The sequence below is a fragment of the Trichosurus vulpecula genome, chromosome 4 (genome assembly GCF_011100635.1).
Source record: "Trichosurus vulpecula isolate mTriVul1 chromosome 4, mTriVul1.pri, whole genome shotgun sequence".
In the NCBI taxonomy this organism is placed as follows: domain Eukaryota; kingdom Metazoa; phylum Chordata; class Mammalia; order Diprotodontia; family Phalangeridae; genus Trichosurus; species Trichosurus vulpecula.
The window spans coordinates 103484162-103511095 of NC_050576.1; the positions used below are offsets into that span (position 1 = coordinate 103484162).

The 26934-nt window shown below is 37.2% G+C and overlaps 1 protein-coding gene across 2 annotated transcripts in view; it reads right to left on the bottom strand.

The window, feature by feature from the left end:
- Positions 1–26934, bottom strand: part of KDM5B (lysine demethylase 5B) — a 72417-nt gene that overhangs the window by 7128 nt on the left and 38355 nt on the right. For both annotated transcript variants that reach the window (XM_036754547.1, XM_036754546.1), the window contains 18 exons: positions 25104–25238; positions 24556–24652; positions 22947–23056; positions 21655–21813; positions 20857–20976; positions 19768–19926; positions 18864–19045; positions 17529–17691; positions 14802–14921; positions 13835–14029; positions 12151–12332; positions 11498–11622; positions 10347–10497; positions 10129–10243; positions 8699–9054; positions 6687–6825; positions 1879–2058; positions 541–699 (listed from right to left, as the gene is read on the bottom strand). In XM_036754547.1, the coding sequence (XP_036610442.1) occupies positions 541–699; positions 1879–2058; positions 6687–6825; positions 8699–9054; positions 10129–10243; positions 10347–10497; positions 11498–11622; positions 12151–12332; positions 13835–14029; positions 14802–14921; positions 17529–17691; positions 18864–19045; positions 19768–19926; positions 20857–20976; positions 21655–21813; positions 22947–23056; positions 24556–24652; positions 25104–25238 (2847 nt within the window). The remainder of the gene's footprint in view (positions 1–540; positions 700–1878; positions 2059–6686; positions 6826–8698; positions 9055–10128; positions 10244–10346; positions 10498–11497; positions 11623–12150; positions 12333–13834; positions 14030–14801; positions 14922–17528; positions 17692–18863; positions 19046–19767; positions 19927–20856; positions 20977–21654; positions 21814–22946; positions 23057–24555; positions 24653–25103; positions 25239–26934) is intronic.

Sequence of the window (26934 nt, forward strand, 5' to 3'; positions counted from 1 at the left end):
AGTCATAAAGCTAAAGTCCTCCAAACAAGAAATCCAGATCCAAGTCCAAACTGGTTTTTTTTTTAATATTAACAATAGAATCTAGAGACCATATCCATTAACATCGGTCTTCCAAAGCACTTTCCTCCCAATATTCATCCTGGAGAGAAAAGTCCTTTCATTGGAGAAGTGAGGAACTTTGGGTGTGAAATGTCATGTTAGGCTGTCAGTCATACTGTCTGGTCAGTTTGTTTTGCTCAAATATTTTTTTCTTTGCTACATGTTGGGTGGGGAGACATTCAGAAATGACTGTATAGAAAAACAAAGGTACTTTAGCAAAACTTCAAAAAAGGGGGGCAGCTAGGTGGTGCAGTGAGTAGAACACCAGCCCTGGAGTCAGGAGCACCTGATTTCAAATCTGCCCTCAGACACTTGACACATTTACTAGCTGTGTGACCTTGGGCAAGTCACTTAATCCCAATTGCCCTGCCTTCCTCCATCAAAAAAAAAAAACCCTTCAAAAAAAAAATCATAAATGGCAAAATGAAGAGAATGACATACCGCTGAAGCTGTCTCTTTACTTTCAGTCAAGGCTCTTTCAAGGTCACTCAGACTTTCCAGTCTTGTGCTTCTCTTCTTTCCACTCGGAGTAGGTTCTTTTAACTTTCTCTGCTTTCTCTTCAGCCCCATTGTACCCACATCACACCGGGGACAAAGAACCTGATATGAGTCCAAAGGAAAATGTTTCAAAATGCAACTGCCATCACGGAGACAGGAAATGAACAGAAGCAAAAACCTAAGTCTAGCCCTTGAGCTTTTAATCAGGGTCTATGATCCATCAAGGATCTATGGATAGATTTCAGGGAGGGTTGGTGAACTTGGAAAGTGGAAAAAAATATTACATGTTTATTTTCAATCACTTCTAACTAAAATTTAGCATCTCTTTCAATTACTTAAAAACATTATTCTGGAAAAGGGTCCAAAATAGGCTTCACCTAAGTGGAAGAGGAGGGCTCCATGATACAAGAAAAAAAGGTTAAGTGAGAGACTGGAAGCCCATGGGCAGAGCTAGATAATGTCTAAAAAGTGTATTTCTAATTTCCTTTCTAGATGAAGAGGTCTACAGCCAGAGTGCCCTGATTCATTAAATAAATGAGATTCATTAAAATAATTTTATTTTGATCCTTAATTAATCAATAAATAGTTACTCGGAAAAGGAAGTATACACTATATCTAAATGAGGTGACAGATCATTAAGATTACAAAACTAAAGCCTTCCTTGCCTCCCATGGCAATGCATCCCAAACCAAATCATCTTTAGTAGTAAGAGGGGCATGTCATGAGTGTGGTGCTACAAGGTCAACCACAAAGTCACGAACATGGAGAGTCCTGGGTATATGCCAACCGCTCAGTGACCCAGGTAACTGTCTGTGAGATTGTAGAAGCTAGCAAATAGTCTCCAGTTCAAAGAAGCAGATGGAATCTCCTCACCAAATGAAATCATAGATCTGGACAAAATCAATAAATAGCAAGAAAAGTACAAAAACTATGGCAATCTAGAGAAAATGATCTACAGGCATTCTGAGAAAACTGATTTTCTGGGGAAGATAGCTCAAGTATTAATAGAACAAGGTCAAACTGAAGATCTACTGACTAAAGGCCAGTTAGATTTACATGGGGAAATAGAGTATTTCCTTAGTCAAACTGGTATTCTAGACCTGGTCAGCAAGTACATTTTGTAAACTGTTCATCGTAAATTCTACATCTGTAGTAGGAAGAAGAAAAACAAACAACTCAGCATATAAGACACAAATCAATAATGCTGACTTTATATATTAATGGCAATACATTTTATTGAGCCAGGAGAAATACAAGTTGGCTGGCTTCAAGTTATCTTACCTCTAAGAGGGAGTATGGAGAATTTTCCATCAGAAAGGTATTGGCTGCACATTCTTTCCAAGACTGAACCTCAGCCACTAGCGACTCCAGTCTTGGCAAAGAATTCAGATGCACGGGGATAGATCGGCCTCGTGAAACAAGTTCCATTAGTGTGTCTAACACTGGTACTCGTCCTCCAGCCTAATACAATCAAGAAAATAGCTGATATTAAAAGATTTTTAAACAAGAGGTTCACTTTCTGTTTATTCTTCTGACTGAGAACAAACACGACCCTTAACAAAGTGAAATATACTAGTAGGAGGAGACAGAAGGAAAAAGACAGAATTGTGTAGTAATATGTCTTTGAGAGATAACCACCCCACAATCCTAGGGCACTTTGGGAAATGGCCTGCATTTTGTTCAACTCCAACCAATTTAGCAGCTCTCTTGTTGTGTTTCAGTCGTTTCAGTCATTTTCAACTCAGTGTGACCCCAGTTGGGGTTTTCTTGGCATAGATCTTGGAGAGGTTGGCCATTTCCTTCTTCAGCTCATTTCATACATGAGGAACCTGATGGTGATGTGAGTTGCTATGGGTCACACAGCTAGATCTGAACATAGGAAGATGAAGCCCAGGACTCTCTCTTTGAGCCACCTAGCTGCCTCAGAGCTCTTCTTACACACACATGAATAATACAAAGCGGTAGAGCAAAAAGATTTTTTTAATTCCAGAAAATTAAAGTATTTGTTCTAATCCTTCTTGTAAAAACAGCCCAGATGAAAATAAAAACCTAACTTTTACCGCTAAATGTTTGAGTCACAACCCTGAAAACAATGATTTAAGGGCAGTTTCCAATATCACCTGGAAATGTTTTTGCCTTTATCATACTTGGAGAAACTGCTGGTTCATACTTGCTCCAACTAGCCAAGATTCCTTTGAACTTGCCTGTGCTCCATAGAATCCTTAGCATACCTTCTGAAAATTACCATTTTGCAATTAAATCTTAACAGCCAGAAAGGTGATGTTAGCAAAATAATTCATACATATGCAGAGTAATCTCATGACAAACTGCATGTTTTCAGAATTTTTCATCGTACTTATCAGTTGTGCTGTGGAATTTTTCCTCTTCTTTTTTTTGTCTTTAGAAATATTGTTACATGGGGGGAGGAATACTGAGGACAATTATGATATAAAAAACAGAAGACAGCATTTTATAAAAAGCTTCATGAAATTATATGATCTTCATCATTCCCTCATTTGGCATCACATCCTCTTCTGTGAACATCTAAATAACAAATTCGACTCAGATGAACTCCATGGTTTCTTGTTTGTGTCACTCAAAAGCCTTCTAGATATGACCATGAATGAAATCAGTGGCCTTAGGAAAAAGATTGTATGCCATACACCTGGTCTGAGATCAGATTTTAACTTAGGAAGATGAATCCTGGGCCTCTATCTGCACTATCTAGCTGCCCGTAAAAAGAGAAACAAGGAGCCCAACTCGAGGATCAAAACCATGACCTTGGCACTACTGGCACCACACACTAACCAAATGAGCTAACAGGACACACTCTGGGGCCAAAAGTGTGTTTCCAAATGAAGGGCAGTTAACCGTAGCACTGGAATTTCCTTGGAAGGGGTTGAAGTTAGTAAAATGCACCTAGACAAAAACAAGTCACTCCGTATAAAGGTAGTCATGAGACATGGAAACAAATCTTAAAGAGTATCTAAGGTGGTCTATTAGCCAAGGATATCAGTGTTTTCAGAGGCCAAAATGGGGCAGATAACTATGAAATGATGAAACAGAGAGATCTAAAAATGAAACAATTTAAAAACTTTCCATTTTCAACATAACTGCCATAGTTCTGTTCCACTGTAGTATGACGATATCCACCCAAAGACAAATGTCTTGAAGACATCACACTAAATAAAGAGTGTGAACTACATATTCATGATGGCCATACTAATTGCCTATCTTTTAGTATTCTAGGCATTTTGTCTGTTGAGTTAAACTTACTAGCTTTATGCTCTTACAAGTTCTTTTTAAATAAAAGATTCAGAAAAACCTAAGGAATAAGCAATAAATTCAAAATTACTTGTCATAAATTAAATTCTGTTCTTTTACAAAGTCTTAAGATGCATTGTATATGTAATTTAATTTTAGTTTAGGCAAACCAATTTATCATAATCACTGTGTAATAATCAAAACAGAAATGCATCCTTTTCCATTTGCTAATGATGTTATTAGTGAATGGTCACAAACTTGTTTTCATACAAGTCTGACATTCAGAACTTGGAAGTTAAAGGCATCATGGAAATCTCAAATTTCTTTGCTTTCCTTTTTAGATACCGTCCTTTAGTTTTACGCCATCAACAGTCTGAGCTTGGTTTCATATAAGTATGAAAAAGACATGGGATAACCAAGTTGGTTGCCAGCTGAGGTCAAAAATATCTAGTCATACATATTCCTATGCAAAAGTGGCCATTCTGAAATCTATTTAGAAGGTCTTCATTCTCTTTCCCACTGCTAATTTCCCGTCAGCAAAGGACTTTTAGTGTGTTCATTGGGTTATTATCTTTAGAAACAGGTAATACTGCCTCTCTCGCTTAAATGTAATTCCTCAATATAGCTAGTAGACCTATTGGCTCACTTCTCCATTCAAATAAAATCAATCTCTACAAAGTTTCCATTCCTTCAATGATTGTATGCAATGATTAATAACTGACATGTATATGGCACTTCATGAAGTTTTGAAAATACATTCTTATGCCTATCGATTTCATCTGAGACTCACAAACAACCCTTGAGAGATACAGGCTACAGATATCACCCTTACTGTATAGATGAGGACACTAAGGCTTGAAGGGGGTAGAAGGCCTTGTCCATAGACTCAAAGCCACAAAGTGTCAAAAACTGGAAGTAAACAAAGATTCCTGATCTAGGCCACTGCTTAAGCTACACTCAAGCAAACTGCCTTTCCAATCTTTATACATGCACAGTAAATCCTTACATAGATGCAGTCCACACAAGGAGGGTCACTTAAGTAAAGCAAGCAAACCAAAGTGATTATTAGGATGAAAAAAGTTTACTATTTTTTCCCCTTTTTTCCCACAAGTTCAAAACAATCAGCTCAAGAGAGCCTGAGAAGAAAGGAGATTCAAAGAAATAAGCTCTCTGAATCTATAAGCTATAGGTAATAGTTGTCACAAGGGCTTAGGCAAAGTAAGGGTAAGGAAGAACGAGGCAGCATTTCTAATTAAGAAACTGAATGCTTTCATTGGATTTTTCCATCTTATTATGAAGTACATTTTTATTAACTTCCTCTCAAAGTCTGTCAGACGGAACTGGACTTGTCCGCATATTCAGAGATGAAGTTCAAGACAGAGAAGTTTAACAGTTTGCTTTGGGCTATACATTATTGAGGTCTTCAATCAGGTTTTCATAAATATAAAATTAATTTCTGATCACTAAAATTTATCTTAGGGCTCTCTATTATATTTTATGCACTACATCTTATCTTCTAACACAGAAGGAGTCCCTGAAAAAAAATGCACAGACCCCAAGACAACTCTGAAAGACTCATGACAAAAAATGCTCTCCATCCCTAAAGAACTAACAGAATCTGAATACAGATTGAAGCATACTTTTTAAACTTTATTTTGGAGGCGTTTTTCTGTCTATGTTTTCTTTTACAGGATGTTATATATACACATATATAACCTATATAGAATTGCTGGCCTTCTCAATGGAGGCAAGGGAGGAAGGGAGAGAATTTAAATGAATGGTGAAAATTGTTTTTAGATGTAACTGGGGGAAAATGAAATACCAATTTTTTTAAAAAAAAAATGCACAGATCCCACACAGGCAAATATTAACTCCTGCTTATCTCTACAATAGTGGAGCTTTTAGTAATACTATAGGGGGCAGGTCCTTGGGGAAAATGCCTTGCTATTCACTGACCTGAATTTAGGTGACAAGTTAATGGTGGACTCTGTGTTAACAAAATGCTGTGTTTCTTGCCTTTTCCAGGTCTTGATCCTGTTTCAGCCTATATTACAGTTCAGAGATAACACGAAAATTCTCCAAACCCCCACCTCTTCTACCATTAATGATCCAATTACTCAGACTATCAAAGTTAAAGAGAGGTTAATGGTATGACTATTACTGTGACCATGGCAATCAGATGCAATGAAAAGTTCACAGAGAGAAAACACCACAGTAACCGATGACACTGGCAGTAAGTTAAACTCTTTTCTTCCATAAAACTATTCACACCTATTAGATGTAGTACATCAGTCACATCATGTATTCTTTAGCTAGCAACTACTATCACAATGGTCCATAAAGAAAACTGTTATTGAAAAATGCAGTGTTTATGTTCTTCAAGTTTGATGCCATTCAAATCACCAAACCCACTTACCTGACTTCAAGTTCCTGATAATCTATGGGACTTCCAAACCACTCACTCTCTTCAACCCTTTGTTCTTTTATGTATCCTGTACTCCAGCAGCTTGTGATTATCACAGATTCAGTTGGCAAAAATACGGATGAAGTTTAACAGGAAACCTAACTGGGGGGGGGGGGGGGGGGGGGGGATAGAGAAGAGACGCAGGGGCAATAGGGTACTTGACCCAAGAAGCTAGCAAGAATTTTATGTGACCATTAATGTCCTCACCTTAACCCAAAACTGTACTATGCTGTATTCAAGCCTTCATAAGGGCCTCATCTTACTTAATGTAGAAGGAAACTGAAAAAAGTTACATGACAGATACACACAGGGAATGAGTAGAAAAGAAACCATAATTGGAGTTTTTCAAAGTTACACCAACCTGAAGGGCTTCCACTTCCTGAAGCCAATCTCTGGCTTTCTGTACAGCGTCTTTCAGAGCAAGGCCATTAGGGAGGTATGCTGGAATCTCCTCAATTTCCTTGACTGCTGCTGCAAGGCTGTTTAATGAGTGTCGTGGTCTGTGGAAATGAGATATACAATCCATTCAGCATCTGACGGCTCAAATTCATTTTACCCACTAAAGCAAACTTGGTATTACAAACAAAAATCTTGAGTCTCTTCTGTGGTATATGCTTACCAAAGTGTTGGCTGACAGTCTAAAGCAGACCTGCACAACTTGGCAGTAGGTAGGGGACAAAATTAAAATAGGCTAAAGCTCTTCAGGCCCCACATAGGTTAGGCTAGAGACAGACTGACCATGGCTAGTTGCCATAGGTCACATGACAAACAGGAGAGAGTACACAGGAACAACCTTACCTTTTTGCGGGCCAGAGGTTGTGCAGGCCTTGCCTAGAGGCTCAGATGTCTGCAAAGTCTATAAGGGAAGCTTTTTTTTTTTTTTTTGGGGGGGGGGGGGGTCCGGGCAGGGAGAAGAGAAGAAATGATACCTGGAACAGTGCCTGATTCTTAGCTGTATCATGATATTACTGAAAAGCTCCATTTAAAGAATAACTTTGTGATAATTCCTCCCATGCTAAAGTAAGGCACAGTCTATACAGAAAGGTACAGGCCAAGATAGGTCAAGTTAGATCTATTCTAAAGGACAACAGGGCAGTAGTGCTGTATCCCTCCCCTCCAACCTTGAATTTATATCCTGAGGAGGAGTTTATATTCACCCTCTAACCTCCAGACTTCAGAGAACAATTAAGAGATGCTTATAAGAGTACTGAGAAAAAAAAAAGTCAGACAATGATGACTTCTAAAATGCTTTAGGACACGGAGAAAACAGAAAATCAAGTGGGAAGTTTACATAAATCTACTGGTTAATCAAATGTAGGAAATACTGGTGGCTAGTGGGGGAGAAGCAGGATGTGAGGTTTACTCAGAGTGGTAGGGAGAAATAAAACAACCTGACGGCAAGGGAAAAACACTGGATTCAGAGTCAGAATGGATTTGAATTCTTATTCATTGACCACCTCTCTCAAAGTCATTTTCTCCCCTGTTAAATCAGAGGTTCAGACTGACTTTCATATCTCTTTCACCTCTAAATCCTATGAGACAATAACATGCATTCAATTTATCTGTACTTAAAATGTGATAAAGAAGCTGGTGAAATAGCAAAACTCTTGTACATGACTGTGAATGCTTTTAAGTTAAAAAAGAGCAGTCTGAAAATCAAGAAATGAGTTCAATTTCCAAGCACATTGGTATTTTTTGTTCTGTTCCATGGCCAGAAACGACACTAGCAAAATCAATCAGGCTGAAAAAGGGGACTAACTAACAGCAAGCATATGAACAATTACCTAATCTTAAAAAGCCATCACCATCTAATCCAAGTGGACTACCTAGTCCAATCTGAAATCTTCTGTGCAAACTTGGCAAGTTATCCTCTACAGATGATCGCTATAGATGAGAAGTAGCTTTTTCCATGTTTGGATAAGTCTAATTATTAGGTTCTTCCTTCCACACTTATTATCATATTCAATTTGTTATTCAAAAGTTGTAGCTTTAAGTTCGGTCACTTGCTACTTGCTCATCCTTCCACTCCCAAAGAGATGAACAGTAATCTGGAACAGTTGGATTTACATAATTTGGAGAGGATGCTAGAACAAAAATCACTTCAAACCCACTGTCAAGAGTCCACAAAGTATAACAACCAATAATGGATTCAAAAGCACCCCTTATCTTCGGGTTTCTTTCTAGATCACGTATGAAAACAGGATCCACCTCCCCCTACTCCATATGCCCTGCTTGCTCTAATACTGGCATATTAGATGAAAAAAACATGGATTTGTCATGGCCAAGTAGGTACTGATTCTGCCTGTTTTCAGAGATATTTTTTCCTCCAATTTAACCACTATCAAATGGAGAAAAGATGAAATTAGGTTTCACCTGGCCTTGATGAGGCTCTTGGCTTTGTCATCCCAATGTTCTGACACAGTAAGCAACTCCTGTAGCCTTGCCATGGCCTTCTCCACTGCTGGGTAGGGGGCCAATCCCACTCCCAAATCTATGAGACGTCTCATATCATCCAGGGTGAGGGAACCGGGGTCTAAGCAAGCTCGGTGAACTTCCTCTAGCCAGCGGGCCTGTTCCAGACGGATACGCATCTCAGAAAGTTGTGGAAGCTCAACATCAAATTCAAAGCTGACATCCAACAACTCCTGCAGCTCAGCAGCACTGGGCATCTCTTCTGATAACAATTTCTGGCTGTGCTGTTGAAAATCTTCCACCCTATTCAAGAGATCCTGGAAAATAGGAGATGGAGAATTGACTAAAATTGGTGAAGATCCTTTCTGACTCAAAATTGCTTCAAAACCATCAAGTGCCTATTTTAATAACCCAACTTCATCTTACTTCACACTCACTTAATAAGTATGTATATGGCTACCAAGATCCTGATAGAGAGGTGAGGAACTCAGGATGCCCACTGAGATAGCGATTTTGTAATACATGGCCAATGTAGCAATCTGTTTTGTTGAACTATATGTAATTTCTAACAGAGATGTATAACTTCCCCTCACCAACACTGGGAAAGGGAGAAAATAAATTGCACTTAAAAAAACTTTTAATTGTTTTTCCAGTTAAGTGCACAGGATGTAAGAACTTTACCCCTGATTTTACTGGTTTAAGAACTTGCAAATGAGGAACTCCCTCAGGCCTCCCAATGTAGGCCAGTCTTTTCAATCTAAGCCCAGAGAGGGGTTAAGTGCCTTTTCCAAGGAAGGTCACATTGGCAGTACCTGTCACAGGTGAGACTGGAGCCCAGATCTCTCTGGTTTTGAGGCCAGCCCTCTATTCACTATACTGTTCTAGATGCCTCTAAAGGACAGTAATGAGTACACATAATACACAATAACTACTCACACTTTATAGCACTTTAAAGTTTTACAAAGCACTTTTTCCACAGCCTTGATAGAGTGTGATTGTCCCTTATTTACAGATGGAGAAAATGCCCACAAATCTAGTACTTGAGGCAAGAACCCTCAGGTCTCCTGATTGTAAGAAGTATTCTTTACTCTTTCCAAAAGGCAAAGAGTATAGACTAAAATGGACGACCACTTGGGGCAGAATTCTTACAGAGGCTTAAAGCTGAAGTAGATGTAAATTCTTTTCAATCAGAAATTCAGGTAAACGTTATACCAAAATGGCCATTTCTTCAGAGGTCTGGCGAAATACTGTGCACCCAGTAGCAGACAAATGTTCCCACAAAAACGTTCCCAGACACAGTTAGCCTCCAAAGAGGAAATCTAACTCTATCACCCCAGTGAGCAAATTTATGAGAGAAAACCTGCTCTTCACTGCCCACACTTATTTCCCACCTTCAGCAGAGGCGTTTGACTGAGAATGCATGGAAGAGCATATAGCTGTTTTACAAACAGTCGGAGCTCATTGACTGTCAGCTGATTCTGGGATTTACCTCCACCAGAACGGTACCTGCAAAAATAAGCAAAAAGTCTCGTTAAAACAAACATCCAAGAGCCATGGGCTTCCAGAGTGTTAATTTGCGGTCAATCCCAAGGCAAACCTGTGTCCATACCTAGTCTGCCTTTTGCCATTGAGCAGCTGCTGTGCCACAGATGCACACTTATCAGCGTCCTGCGTGACTAAACGAAGGTGGCGCAAAAGATCATTGTCAGGAAACTTCTTTATTTCAGATTCTTCTATCAGAGCCTTAAAGTTAACAAGGCCTGGAGACAACATAAACATATAAACAAAGAGATTTTCTTAAATAATAATAAAAACATATGTGTAATACTAATATATAAGCTGTTACCCTGCCATTGGTGCCTATTTATCTTGCCCTACTACCTTTTATTTCCCCAAGTAAGTGCACAGAATGAGAGATACCATGTGTCTAACAGCACTTAGCAACATTGGATCTTATTTTATGTCAAGGGCTGATCTTCAATACATCATTTGAAATGCACACTTAAACTGTAGAATTAAAAAAATGTCCACCATAAAAGGCAGAAAATACAACCCTCTCTAGGGGCTCAACCGGCCTCCTTACATAGGAGACTTCAGTTAGCATTCTTTGTGCCTTTGTACCCACAATTCCCTTAAAGAGGGGAGAATTCTGGTGGACAGGACAAAAAAGGCCTGGTGTGGTGACACAGACCTAAGGAAAAAGTGGGAGAGGAGATGATCCAATTTCTTTCCAGAACAGCAAGTACAAGTACAGTAATAAAGACCTTGTTTTCAAGTAGTTCTACACAGCGATAAGACAGCATTTCATTCACTTACTCAAATGAAATGCTTCCCTCAGAGTATTAAATATAATTATCTCCAGTTCTGGTAAAATATGGACTAGTGCTTCCAGCTACTTTTCTAAGACCCAGTAGACAAATATAATACCCTTTACTCTTCAGACTAGAAGTTTTAGAATGTTTCATTCAGTTAAGGCAAAACAGTGATCAAAAGTAAACAATACTAAATATACAGGGTTTAGACAAAAATCAGGGTGATATCTACATTGTGCTTTATAAGTAACATAGATATAGGTACTTACAAAGACACCTGTGTCTGTAACCATGGACTCCTACCTTAAGAATACCATTAGTCTAAGATTTAGCTAGAAAGAGAACCTAGGAAAACAAGTCTACAAAGCTCAATTACTAATAATCATTATATTTTATTGCTTTGCTTTTCAGATGAACAAATAGCATCCCCTTTTGCTGTATCACGTACTTTTCTTATTATTGATCTTGGCCTCCAAAGCTTCATTAACATTCAATGCCCATTCATTATATGACTCTGCTCGGAGTTTAAGGGCATTCATCATAGGGTATAGATCATCCAGAGTATATCTGTACCTAGAAGAAAGAAAACCTACTTCAGTCTGACTTACACAGCTATCAGAAAAATAAAATAATGCAGTACAAAACATTTCCACCCCAAATATAAATGAGTTAAGGTAATTCATATGAAGACACACTCTCACAAAGACATGCTTAAGCATTATACCCTATTCTTTTTTTTTTAATATTTATTTTTAGTTTACAACAGACAGTTCTACATAATTTTGAGTTCCAGATTTTCTTCCCTTCCTTCTCCCTCCCTCCCCAAGACAGCATGGAATCTCATATAACTACCACGAATAACTTCACACTGAATTAATTTATACACTAGTCAAGTTGCGGACAAGAATTATGACCAATGGAATGAGTCACGAGAAAGAAGAAACAGAACCAAAACAAAACAAAAAAAGAAACCAACCCAAAAACAAAAACAAAAGAGAAGAGAAAAAGGCGAGCATGAAGTGTGCCTCAATCTGCATTCAAACTTCATACCCTATTCTTTTTAACATATGGCCCACAAAAGAAATAGTTCTTTCTACTTACCCTAACTTATACTTATAGGCAGGACAAGAACACAGGTCTTCTACATGATGGAGACACACCAGCAGCCCAGGTTTACAAGAACAGGACACCCCAGACATGAAACACGTCGTCTTGCATTTTATGCACTGGCGTTCATCATCTGGTAACAGTTCAAAATCCATTCGTTCTGAATCGATTACTCCCTACAAGAAAATTTGTCTTAGAAAGTTCCAAAAAGATTGTATAAACCACCAAGCAAAGAAAGAAAAATGTACTAAATTAGGAAACTTAGAGAGTTTGGGAGAGCAAAGGTATAATATGGTCAATTTAAACTATTCCATGAGCCTCTGAAATTGCTGCTGCCATAGGTGCACTTTGGGTATGAAAAACCAACACCATACAGGAAATCTGCATCATATAGGAGCTTCAAGAGAGGATGTTCATTCTACTTCACAGTGGTCAGGTCCATACTAGAATACTCCTAGTAGGCTCGGGGTATGCAGATGTTTAATACAGGGATTAAAAAAGTCAGAGTATTACAGAGAATTTATACACAGAATAGTTACCCAGAGAAGGTCAATAGAAATGAACCAAAGCCAGAAATTGGACTGAATAAAAGAAAGACCAAGAGAAATAGTAATTGTTTGGCTTGGAGTTCTAATCTTCTTTAAATAAAGGGTTATCAGAAGGGGACTTCATATTTTGCTGTTTCCACTAGAAGCAGAAAAATTTGCAATAAGCATACTGATTGAGACAGATAACAGAATGGGTCATGAAAAAGAATGGAAGAATTTCTTCCCTTCAGATCTTTAACAACATAAAATTGCAAGTATATTTTTATTTTTGTTTCCCCAGAACTTAAAAGGATATACTAGAAAATAAACATCTAGATAATCGTTCCGGGTAATATAAAAAGGTGGGCAAATGAATAGAACATTTGGTGTCAAGAAGACCTCAGTTCAAATCCCACCTCAGACGCTTACTAGCTGTGACCCTAGACCAGTCATTTTAGTCTCTGTCTGCCTCAATTTCCTTATGTATAAAATGGGAATAATAGCACCTTAACTCCTAGCAATGTTATGGGGATAAAATGGGCTAATATTTGTGTAGTGCTTTACAAATGCTAGCTATTGTTATTATTGCCTGCATGTGATTTTATGAAATATACATACTTCACAAAATTCACAAATTCAAACTGAAGTAGCTAATGAATCTGGACTAATGGTTTATTCAAGATATAATTACAAGGTCTATGGATCATCCATATCTTTTACAGGGAAATGGCACATATATTTTGACTATTTCAACAGAGCCTCCCCCAGAGAATGGATAAGGACGAAAACTCAAAAGTGGCTTGTTTGGTTTCCCATCAGAACTCTTCAAGGAGGCTCAGTTCAGTAGTCTTGCCCTTTCATATGTATGTATCCAGTTACCTAGAAACTCCGCGTCCCACATACTGATGTATAATTATAACACAAAATAAAATGAAACAGATTTCCAAAAGGCAAAAGTCACAATTAAACTGACTTTTACTGAGGAAGGGTTTATTTTTTTTTTTAAAGGAAGAAGGGGAAAGGACCACTGATTCTCTAATGAAACTTATTATGAATGACCTACGAAATACAATAAACTTCTAAATCCTGATACACAAAAAAAATTCTGAAATGAGAATACAAGCACGATAGTCAGAATACATAAACCTTACCAATTTACGGACAGTCTCCCTTAAGGTCTTTTCATCCTCAATCATAATGGCCATGTCTTTCTGAACAGTTGAAGCAACCACCACATCTAGTACATCAGCTTTGGAAGCCATTTTACAAATCATCTCATCATGAGAAAAAACACAATATCGATTCAGCAGCCGATAATGCTCCACACACTGACGGCCTAATGGCAGCTGTATCAAAAAACAAACATTACAATAAAAAAGCCAAGTTACATTAATGCCCCACCATAATGGAAATACAATATTCATTTTGTTAAAGTTGGATGATCCCATAATGTATCTGTTTTGTAAATCTGAATTTTTAAACTATACCCGCTCGTGTTACAGCAGGGTGATAAAGCAGGGTAATAAAACTGATTTAAAACTATTTCAAGAAAAGAAACTGACTCAAAGCAATTCAATGAAATAGCTTTATACACCGCTAAATCTTGTGGTCCTATTAGCAGGAAAATTTTTGCTGAAAATATTATAATATGCCAAAAACTTCGGATTACATAAGCAAAAAGGCTATTTGAGAGAACATTTAGGAAAAATTTTTTAAAAATTTTAGGGAAAACGTTTAGTTTTCAATCAATAGTCAAATATGTATTAAGCACCTAATAAGTGCCAAGCAACTGTTCTAAGGTTGAGTATACAAAAGGAGCAAAAGACAGTACGTGCCCTCAGAGAGCTTACAATCTAGCATTAATCTGAGTTCTGTCAGGTCCGAACAAACACTCCTCCAGTTCAACTGATTAATATTAAAAAGAAATAAGACATTTCAGTGGCAAAGTAACCATTAATATAATTAATCAAGCATAATTCAATGACCAGACCTGAAACTAGTGCTAACTAAAATGTACATTTTAAAGTTACTCTATGCGGCAATTTTAAAAACCCAACAGTTTAATTCAAACAAGCAACACAGTAAATCCAAAAATATTCAACATGTCTTAGTACATACCCAATCAACAGTGCAGAAATTAACTGCTTCAGCAAAATTGAAACCCTGGTTAAAACCACTATGGTAGGCTCTTGGAAAGGTAATCACAAACTCACCGGCACACTGATTAGTTCGGTAAACCTAACGAAAATAAAAAGAATACTTCTGAGGTGGATAAAATGTATATAGCACATGAAACTCATTAAAGATGATCAGGTCACTTTGACGTTTTCACAGTAATGATCCAATAGGTGCAGACATCAGGGAATGATACTGAATAAATCTTCAATAAGTGACTAAGATGGCTGACTTCTGGGGATGTCAGGGTTGCACAATTTACTTCTTATTTTAGCAACAAAGTGGCCACAAGGGACTCTGGACATCATTGCTGCATTTTCCTCCCCACTAAAATTTCACCTAAAATAACCTAAAAATTAGCCTATAATAGTTTTTTTGGTTTTTTTAGTGTTTTACAAAAGGGTTTGTATTTTTCCTTATAACATTATATAAATAAGATGATGATGATGATGATGATGATGATGATGATGCTGATGACGATGACAACCTACTGCAAATGTTGAGCTAAAATATAAAATTAAAGGAAATTCCAGCTGGATATCATGGGAGTCATTTAAGCAATCATCTAAATTTTAGGTCACACATAGGTTATTTGTAATCAAACAAAGGCTTCTGGTTACCCTTACTAGGGCAAAGAATAACATCATCATAGTCTTTTCTAATGTTGATGTTTCTAACGTTAAATCTCCACTAAAACCAAACCCTGATGCCTTGCTCTGGCATGGAGGAGACCCAGGCTTCTTGAAGACTAGAGTGCATAGACATGCAAGCCCAGAGAGAACCTATCAAGGTGACTTTGAAAGAATGTACATCTCAAGGCAAGCCTAGCCTATTTCAGAGAATTCTTCACCAGAAAACTGGCTTCTGAAAGTTGACAAATAAATTAAAGAGTCTACTGAGGCATGGAGATCTTGTTATAGAGGAAGGAGTACCCACAGTGTTTGGTGTTAGAAGCAATAGTATAAATTATTTTCCGCTCCAAAATATGGCGCTCAAAAAATTATGGAGTGCTGTCACTGAAGGGCATCCAACACACAAATAGCTAACACTCAAACAGCAAATTCAGACACAGTATCTCCACCACCCTACCTTGGAATAGGGTCTTTTGGATCATCTTTTAAACTAGACATTTAAACATTGTTAACTAAGGACTACCAAAAGAGCCAATTACTATGTAATACGTGCAATAAAAGATGATGTAGACATGACCTTATTCTGTAAGTAATATGAGTTAAGAACCACATGAGAAATCATGTGTAATCATGAATAATATTCACAGGAAAATTTCCAGACACTTAACTTTGGACTAATAATAATTTATACTGGCGTCAGAGTAAGGAATAAACTTATATTAAAGATCTAAAAATTTAAAGTGACTGCTAGAAACCACTGGAACAGGTCATAACTGATCAAGAATCTTCCTGTTACATACAACCACAAACATCCATCAAAGATCTTCAGCGTAGGAAAAGCCACTAACTCCCAGTATACCCGGTCCATTTTTTGAGGAGCTCTAAAACTGATAACAGCTAATATAGCTAGCATTTAAACAGTGCTTTACGGTTTGCAAAGAATTTTTTATATGTTAACTCATTTGATCTTCACAACAACCTGGCGAGATAGATATTATTACACCCATTTTACAGATGAAAAAAGTGAGGCAGAGAGGTTCCATGACTTGCCTAGGGTCAACAGAACTAGTAAATGATCTGCGGCTGGATTCAAACTCTCAAATCCATGGCATTACCCATGGCATTAAGTAGGTGACTAGAAAGTCTTTCCTTCTATCATACTACAACCTAGCTCTTTGCAACTTTCATGCACTGCTCCTGGTTTTGTCTTTTTGGGCAACCCAAGTAGAACAAAGCCAATTAATCTCTCTTTCCACAAAATAGCCCTACAAATACTCCAAGACCACCATCATTTTCCTAAAGCTTTTCACCTATGTTCATCTTGCAACGTAAACAACTCCTTCAACCACTGCTTCTATAGCATGTCCTCCAGGGCTCTCAAAACCCAGATCACTCTCTTCTAGATGTTCTAGCATGTCTCTCTTTCCTGAAATCTGGTGCCAGGACACTGAACTGAACACCAGAGTTGTGACGATGACAGGGTACATATGGAACTAGGAGTTCAATGGAAAAAGCAATGGCTTTGCAGTGAAGAGGTTCTACGTTAAATCTGACCTCTATCATTCATGCCTGTATGACCCCAGGTATTTCAGTCAACCTCTCAGCATCAATTTCCTCATTTGTAAAAGGAAGGTGTTGGACTAGATGTACCATGTCACTTTCCACTCTCAATCTATGATCCTTGACCTCCATATTTCTGCGAACTGTGTATTCCAAAGGGTGTATAAAGGCACCCTGAGGTGGCTGACCCAAAATAAAACAAAAAATGAGGTCTAGGATGACAAAGTGTTTCCCTTATTTATAACAGTGTTTCTGATTAATGACTGCACTCTGAATTGGCTTTTACATTATCTTAAAAATCCCACTGGCTTCATGGAGCATATGTTATTAAAATAAACCAAAAAGGAGTTTCTGCTATCAAAGTATGCTATGGGAAATTATAACTGAATCAATTTCACAAAAAAATAGTGAATATCAGTGTAAGGGAGAAGAAAAAATGTATCAAAGAAGGGTGGCACAATATGAGCCTAGAACATACAGGAACACCATGAGCCATTAGGGTGTTTGGGTTCATGATGGTGACAAGCTGGTGGAGGAGATCTGGCTGGGACACAAAGAGCTCTGGAGCCAGTTTCTTCATTACATCTTCCAGCTGCTCAGCTGCATACCCAGGGGCTCCATACCAGGTTTTTGGCTCCCCCCTACAAACAAATTAGAAAAAATAAACAAACATGGAACAGTCCCTTCCACCAGTCCTCCCCCTCCCGTATGATACCTTCATATTTTCAGGCCCTGCTTCAAATGAATGTATCACAAGGACATAGTCAAACAGTGAACAACTTGCAGATACATGATCTGCCTAAATGTAGGAACTACATTTTCTTCAAGTGTTAAGTAAAATAAAAAATAACTAGATAACTAAAGCGTATGCACATATGTGCACATGTACACATGTGCACCCCACCCCCCCCACCCCCTGAACCCCCATCAGATCAGTAGAATTCTAAGAATCCAAAGTCCAGGCTATGTGGTTGAAACTATTTTTTACACCAGATTTGGGTTGGAATTTGGGGTGAATGACGGATGGCAACACAATCTGTCCCTGCTCATTCAGACAAATGGAAAACTAATAAGACAATTAGCATTTCTATGGAGCTCAACTTTTTTAAAGCATTTTACACTCTTAAGCAATTAATCTGTGACATCCCCTAGGAAGTATGGTAAGTATCATCTTCCTCTACAGCTGGGAGCAATTGCCCAGGAAGGAAGGAAGGCAGAGCGGCTGCTCCACGTATACAGGCTGGCCAATGCCCTCTGTGCCTTACATAGGGATAAGAATAAGGGATGTATGGAAAAGAAAACCAGATGTGGGAGCAGCTTTATTTTTGAGGGATTCAGAAAGCAGTTAAGTAGGTACAACTTAGGGCCTACCTACACATTTGCACCACTAAGAAATAAGTAGCTGTACAATGACATGCCAAGAAGAAACCTGTAAGAATGGAAGATCAGTAAGCAACTATGATTATGACAAGCCAGAAACTAAAAAATGGCAAGAATGACCTAGTGTTACATTGCCACTAAAGGAAGATGAAAGATTTTTTGTTTTTCTTTTTAAAAGACATCCTACACTGATGACTAACCCAATAGTCCAAAGTACTACAAAGATATAGATCAAGCGACTGAAAAAGAGAATGGAGATACTATAGTAACATTTGTCTCTCCAAAAAGACATATAAGCTACCATGGGTCCATTTTCCTGGACTAAGTCAACAATCTATCAATAACTCTGCTATTATAACCCCAAAACACAAGTATTTTATTATAAAAGACCCCTTCTCCCACCACAAAACTCCATTTCGTCTCTCTCTCTCACCAGTGCAGGTAATTAATTGAGTAGCTCCAGTGGTCTTCAATATGCCAACAAAATGAAGAAAAACACATTCCCACATACAGCCAGGGCAGCTTCATGCCACATATATCAGCAGTAATGTGAGCAAGGACAGACTGCTCCATTACAGGCATGTTGTTCAAATTCCAGCCACTATCAAGATATTCCTAAAAATCAAAAAAAGACAAAAATTACAGCTTATATCACTTCATAAATGAATTTGCCTACAAAAAAAAATCACTAGTTAACATGACTTAATCATTGTAGCTAAATAAGGATCAGCACCCCAGATAAAGCTATCACTTTATGTCAGGCAGAGAATACTTCCTAAGAAGGTTAAGGAGTCATAAGTTTGGCACAGATTTTTTTAGCTTTCATTATGTTACTTTTGATGGTATCTTATTTTTGATCCTAACAATCACCTTCTGAGAGAAACACATCAATTTTCCTAATGAAGATCTAATAGCAGAAACACTTTTCAAAATCTCAACTTCTCATGAAGATTTGGTGAGCTCAGGAAAAGTACATTTTGTCCATGTGTCACTTTTAAGTTTAAAGCTCATAGGAGTTCAACATATGCAGTTCTGTACCACATATTTATTCAACATTTGAACGGATCTACTAAAATCATTTAATTGTCTGTACTCCAAGAAAGATTTTCCAGAAGTTGAAAAATGCTTTAGGCCAACTATATGGAAATTGTAAATAACAAAATTTAAATGATTTACAGCCTACACACGTGGGCCTCTACAATTCACTGTAATGATTGATGCAACACAATTTCATAAGGATGTCTGTTAAAGAATGATCCCTATTTCCACATCTCTATAGCAAGTTGTTTTCACATTCTGAAACATAAGTGTCTGATGTTCAGAACCTTACACCTTACCTCCTCCCCAGGGGAGAGCTTTATTTTTCCATCTCGCACAGGAAAGCCACTGCCAAATTCTTTCGATGCGATATCAGCACCATACTCCACTGTGACATCTTCCTCAATGGTGCTTACTAGACGCCAAAATTCTTTCTCCACCAGCTCTGTGGGAACCATCTGGAAATAAAACAAAAGGAGACAAGGAATGAATTCCCTCACCAAAATCTCCATTTCTCAAACTGCCCATGACCCAGTTCCAGTAGTACTGGAACTAAACAAGAAGCAAGGCAGTATTCTAAGAAAAATTATGTGCTCCTTCTATCAATGGCCCAAGGATCAAAACCAGTAACAAAATTCCACTTTCTAAATGCCATGTTGTAAATTACAATGGAATGCAGGGTCCCCTACCAACCAAAAAAAAAAAAAAAAGGGCAGGATTTTGTTTGGAAATCAGTAATGAAGATTTCCTTTCTCACATGAACTGATTTATTTTTACTATATGGTCAGCCTAGCCCTATTTTTGTAACATTTTGCATGGCTTGAAACTTTTTATATACATTATTTCACAATATTTGAAGGGAGATAGATATCGTTTTCTGTTTCACAGGTAAGGATATTGTCAAAGAAACACCAAGTGAACAAAGGGCTCTTGTTATGGTATGCTACTATACACACTGGGGGAAATGTGGATATAACTTGGGAAACATGAGGAATAATACAAATACAAGGGAAGATAATGCTAAAGGAATACAATGTACTAGAATTAATGCTAGGCCTTAAGGGCTAAAGTTCTAATAGTGACTTCTTGGAAACCCTTTAGCAAGTTCTTAATTGCCCATTACTTTGGTTTCACTGTCCGTCAACAAGACAAAAGAGCTGTCATGACAATAAAATGAAATCATACTCACAAAAATACTGAGAAATGTACATGACACTAAAAATATCAATGACTTGGAACAATAAATTCCACATTTATTCCGTATTAAAGCTAAGTTAGCTTATATGTAAAATTCAGGTTATTATTAAATATTACATGTATATATCATGATCAAGATTTCAAATTATTTTTAAATTAACAGGGATTCAAATTTCAAGCAATATACGTACGTGAACAGGCATGTTGAAATAGTCTGATTTGAATGCATCTGCCATTTCCCCAAAAGTACGGAGTGTGTAGTCCCTGGCTGCCTGTTCAAAACCAAATGCTTCCTGAGGCTTATTACACTCCTAAAACAACAGAAAAGCTAGTTATTTTCACTAAAGTAACATGCAAAAAAAGAGCAAATTTCTCTTCTCAAACCCCAAAATTTTAGGTAAGTGTTTCCCTCTCAATGTCTGTACTAGCCAATCAACCTCCCCAATTCCAACGGTTAAAAATCAAATGATATAGTGTATGAAATTTTCAAATAAAGGAGTAATAATCTAAACCTAGAAAAAAATCTAGCAGGATTCCCATTAGGATCAAACCACATACATACCAAATATCACGTGTCACATTTATTTAAAGAGGACATTTTCTGTATTTAGAAATTTACTTATTTAGATAAGGAGGTAATATCCTAATCTCGTCAAAAATTTTAACCAAATCAAAATTATGCTCATAAAACTGACAACCCATATTGCTTGACAACTTGCTACGTAAACCTTTGTGAAAACTCACATTGTCCAGGCTTCACATCTATCCTGAACCTCTCTGGTTTTGTCACCTGCTTCAATCATTATAACCCTTCTTGTCTGTTTCTAAAAGTTAAACACCTAATGTGGGAATGTGTTTTTCCTGACAATGCACAGCTGTTGTGAGTGTTTCCTTCTTTACTTGAAGAAATATTTAATTGAAAAGAATAAAATTTAATTTAAAAAATTCGATCTGTCTCACTATGTATCTTAAAAGTTCTAAATTCTTACCTGAGCCAAACATTTAGGGCACCTCCAGTCTCCCTTGGGAACATCATGAAGAGGTGGAATCAAGCAGAAAGTATGGTAGCTATCATCACAGCCATCACACAAAAGAAGGCGATCCTCATCATTGCCACTGCCACACAAGAGGCAGACATATAGATCCACCTGCAATCAGAAATTGTCTTCTGAACAGGGCAATGTGCACTCACATCTGATTTTATCAAATTCTAAGACTTCAGAGTTAAACTTATTCATCTCTCTCCTCATCCCAACTTCCTTAACTGTGCCTAAATCTTTTCAAGAAACCACTTGTCATTATAAGAGATAACCCTCTTTAGCAGTCAACTATTTTATGTTTAACCAAAACCAAAACAGGAATCAGTAAATGATTGGATCAGGTTGTTTCTATGGTGTCCCTATAATTAGGCTCTTAGCTGAGCCAAACACTTGAGATTTTTAACATTATATAAAAGAATAATCATTCACAGTCATTTTAAGTTGTGAGTTTATCCAACTTAATCAATAATGGCTGCACAAAGAGAGGTACCAAATGAAGGAAAGAAAAATTCCAATGTGGATAATTGATCTTTCCATTTCTTATTTAAAGCAACTACAAAATGGGAAACCTTTGTGGAAAAGCAACAACGCACTATGCTTTTTATCAGATATGGAACTAGAAAGATCTATGGTTCTCATATAGTTACTTCCTATACTTCCAAGCCAGAGAGAAGCACGGTTTGACTTATTCAACTATACTCACGGCCCAGGGCAACATGGTCTTTGGAATCTTGAACTTCAGGAAAAATCTCAGCAATTGGGCCACGGGGGGGGGGGGGGGGGGGGGGGGGGGGCAGAGGCGGGTGTTGTGGTACAGACACAGGCAGTAAAAGGGAGATCAACTTATAGTCTCATGTTCAAGTTGACTAATTGATAAAAGTTGTTGAGTAAGGTTGCTCAGTATAAGTAAATGCCCTCTTCTAATGTGGGCTGGAAACCTATATTCATGAAGACACCTCCTCTCTGAAATGCAGTGCTGCAATGATTCATGAAGCACAATCTGAAACCTATACACGGATATAATTCCATTAGTAAGCAGAGGCACACTTAAAATATGCCCTGATAATAACAGCTGATTCTCCAACTTTAACTCCTTTTACAATCCATAATTTTTTGAACTTAAGAGCCTATCACCCCATCTCACAAATATCCCTAGAAAAACACGGCAAACTGATCTCCTGGGCAAAGGCAATGTCTTCATCATCAAGCTAGGATAAGTAATGAAAAGGAAGATGACTCACAGCATTTGTGCTTTTCTTAGACCGACTCTTAGGTTTCTCCTTCTCAATTTCTCCAGCATGCTCCTTCTTCTCAATGGTATCTCGTTTTATTGTGCTCCGAAACTCTTTCTCTGTTGGAAACAACCCAAAAGAAACTAGATCATTCTATATTATACTTTCCCAACATGGCTATTATTTTTTATCTATGAACTTCTTCATTTCAGCTGTAACAAATGCCACTAAATACACACAGCACTAACAGAAGTGTTTTCCAGTGGTAAGCAAAAAAGTGTTATATGCCCTAGGTTTTAATATTGCAAAAAATATATACTACTAAAGTGTTTCTCTGGAACCTTCCAAAATATGTTTTAAGATGAGACTTATTTAAGACCTGACACACAAAGAATGACTTGGCCACACAGGTTACTCTCAATTTTAAAAGTTCATATTATATTGTTAATGTTTTGTATCACTTCTTCACCCAGTCATTTTTTTTTTAATTTCATGTTCAGTTATAAATTCCTTCCTGCACTGAAGAAAAGGGAAGGAAGGGTAGGATAGGATAGGATAGGGTAGGGAAGGGGATGGAATGAGGGGGGAAGGGAGGAGGAGAGCTGGGCTTCAATCTATACTTTGAGTGCATCACCTCTCTATGGAGAAGTTATATTTCATCATGAGTCCTTTGGAATTCTGGTTGGTCATTGTCTCAACCAGTCTTTTAAGAGTTAGTTCAAATTTCTTATTTCCAAAGACCCAAGGTTTTAAAGTTGGACCACTGTTTCTCAACGAGTTAACTAGATGGACTAAAACAAAAAGATGCATGGCCATATTTGTTTTTCTACCTATAAAATGAAGTAGTAAACTCTAAATCCAGTGAGACATATTTTAATAGCATTTACTATGCATGTAAAATGAACCTTAACTTAGAAAGAGGGCCTGACTATAAAATGTTGCCTTCAAAATAGTTCCAAAGCCTATATTTACACTCTAAAACAAAGGGTTAACATGAGGTCTCTGTGATCTACATCAAGGCTGTCCAACCTCAGGTTTTTATAGAAACAATAGACAATATATTTTGATTTGCCATTTTAGTGAGAGCTCTGTGGTAGCTCGGGTTCATTCACTAAAGCATTTATGTAAATTTCTATGCTTGTAGGTGGGCCACATAAATCCCACTGCATTTTGGACAGCCCTGATCTAGAACAATGGAGGATAGAGTAAGTATTAACCAGTAAATTCCAAAAACAACTTTCTTTCTACATCCAAAACCTGACCAGAGAAAAGTGTTTTCTTCATTCCCTGGTCCACTCACCTACATTAATGTGAAGCAATGACAGAAGGTCAAATCAGTTTCTGTATATAACCTAAGAAGTAGAAGACCATCCAAAACTTCCACTGGGATAAACAGCAATTAGCCACTGTTTGGAGAAGAATGCATTCACCTATACTGAGTTAAAGTAATTATTAGCCAAATGTTTTCTAAGCTATAGTTTTCAATAAATACTGAAAGAACTACTGAATTTTCCAGGGTACATCCAAAGCTAACATTTGGGAACTCAACTACATACATAACATATATTTGGTTTTGTTCTTTTTGCTTCTGAATTCTCTACTTATGACTTATTCTTACCATTTTCACACTTTGGAGCCGGACAGCCCATTCGGCGTCTAAGATTATGAGTTCTGGCTTCTGGAGCCTCTCCTGGTTCTGTTTTAATATTAGTGGCCTTTAAGAAGTAACACATTAGTATTTCATTAGATTAGTACATTCAAATATTATAAGTGAAAATTAAAGGTAATCAAGTACAATGAAATTGTAATTTAGCAACTTTTTTCCGAACATATGCTACCACCTTTAGAAAAATATCATTTAACTCACTTGGGGAGTCGATACAGAACTCCATATTATCAAGGAGAATGAACAACAGAGATGAGAAAATCAGGCATGAATTCTGAGAACTACTGTATAAGTGCCTTCAACTCTCTCCTCATGCCCTATCCCCAACATCTTAGTGCCACCTTCTTCCTTTACCTTCACAAGCAAAGGCCCCAGTTGTCATATAGATGGCATGTCAATATACTTTAATTTTAATTCCAAAAGTACAGAAAGTACACAAGAGACTCATATGCAGAACTAGTACCAAAAATGTCCACTGATGAAACTTCTAGGGCTCTCACCTCAGATCTCATACGTTTTGCACGGCGTGCTGGGGGACACGTTTCCACAGGCTGAACTGACTGTCTCTGGGGAATATCATGGGGTTTATATTCCTTGTCCTTTGTGTCTGTGGTTAGATTTGGCTTCTGCAGACACTGAAAACAATACAATTGGATTGGTGAGATTTCACTCCTTTTAAACACAGAAGAGGCCCACATATGATTCTGTAAGGTATGCTTCAAATCTATTGGTGAAGAACACGGAAGGTATACAAACAATGATGGCTACTTGATATTATACCTACTTAAATGGCATAATGCTAAATCTCCAATCAAATATACCTAACATAAGTACGATGATTTCAAGGTAAGATTTAATGTTGCTTTAATGTATTCACTTGATGATGAGGTTATTAACCAAGCCTATAATAATTCTGTACCAACCATTAATTGAAGATTCAAACTGCAAAGGCCAGGAAACAACTGTTTCTGAATGAGGTTGTAATATGGACATCCATTCAGAAAAGAGTTCAAAATTTAAGACAGGACCAACTGGGCATGCTTGCTAGATTTTAACAACCAACAACTTTTACACATGTCATAGCACATTGTCCTTACTGACTTCAAAATATGTCCATAAATTCCTTATTCTAAGTAACACAAAAGAAGCTAAGGTTGAAAGAACTGTTACAGAAGGAACTATTTAGAACTACATAAACACTTATAAAGTAGTATGCAAATCAAAGAAAAAAATCATTTTCATAAGCAGTGAACTGGCAATTCTATCTTTAATCTTGCTGAGGTTATGTCCTTGCCTCCTTTAAAAACCAAATCAATATTATTCTTATACACTACTTATTTCTGAATGTAAAGATAATTTTAATGCTTGTGCTAACAGGCACCAAAAGATAGTTCTTATTGATATCAGTGAGTCCCTCCTCCCCACAAAACATTGTTGAGAACAAAATCCAAGACTTGAAATCAAGAGTTTTAATTTGTTTATTATTGATCCATCACTACCATTATCACAAGGTGGTGTGTTTGTTAAAACAGGAATATTTAATCTGTTGATTAGAATGAGCTGAAATATGTACTCTCTGTAACAAGGGTTAAGTCACTTGAACAAGACACTTATAGAGAACCTTTCCATGTCTAAGATATGAATAACTTCTACTGCCATACAGATATATTATGAGAATTGAGTCCTTAAACTCTTAGGAGATTTGGATAAAATACTCTTGGATAAACAATTCTAGGACATAGAAAAAAAAAGAGCATACACAGCACTAAAAATTGAAATTTCAAGTCTCTCAATCTCCTGATAACAAATTTTCAGCTCCAAGAAAATCAGAACAATGCATCACAATCCTAGCAGTTAAAGAAATCAACCATCTCTGATTGAAATGTTGTAAACAGGTTAAATTTCCTAGAAAAATGGACTACGATGGCTATGAATTCTATGTGGCCAACACACTAAGGCTCATTAATCTATTTTTTTTTTCATTAATCTATTTTAAAAAAAGCTAAAAGCTCTTTAATCAGCTATATATGAGTTTTAGAATTCCAGGAAAGACCAGCTATTTTATAGGTCAATAAAAATTGGAGTCTAAATGCTGCTTTTGATTCTCCAAATGAAACTCAGAAAGCCATCAAGGTCATACAACAGCCCTAACCACTCAAATCTAAATTTCCCCTATTCTTTGCTATACTGAAGGTTTTAAAACACAACAAAAATAAATAAATAAACGCTCTAAACAAGTTAATTCCAATTTTAATAAGAGTAAGGGGAAAAGAGCTACTTAAATTTTTTCCCCCAATTTCATAACAAAGCTAGCTCTGGGACAAGATGTCA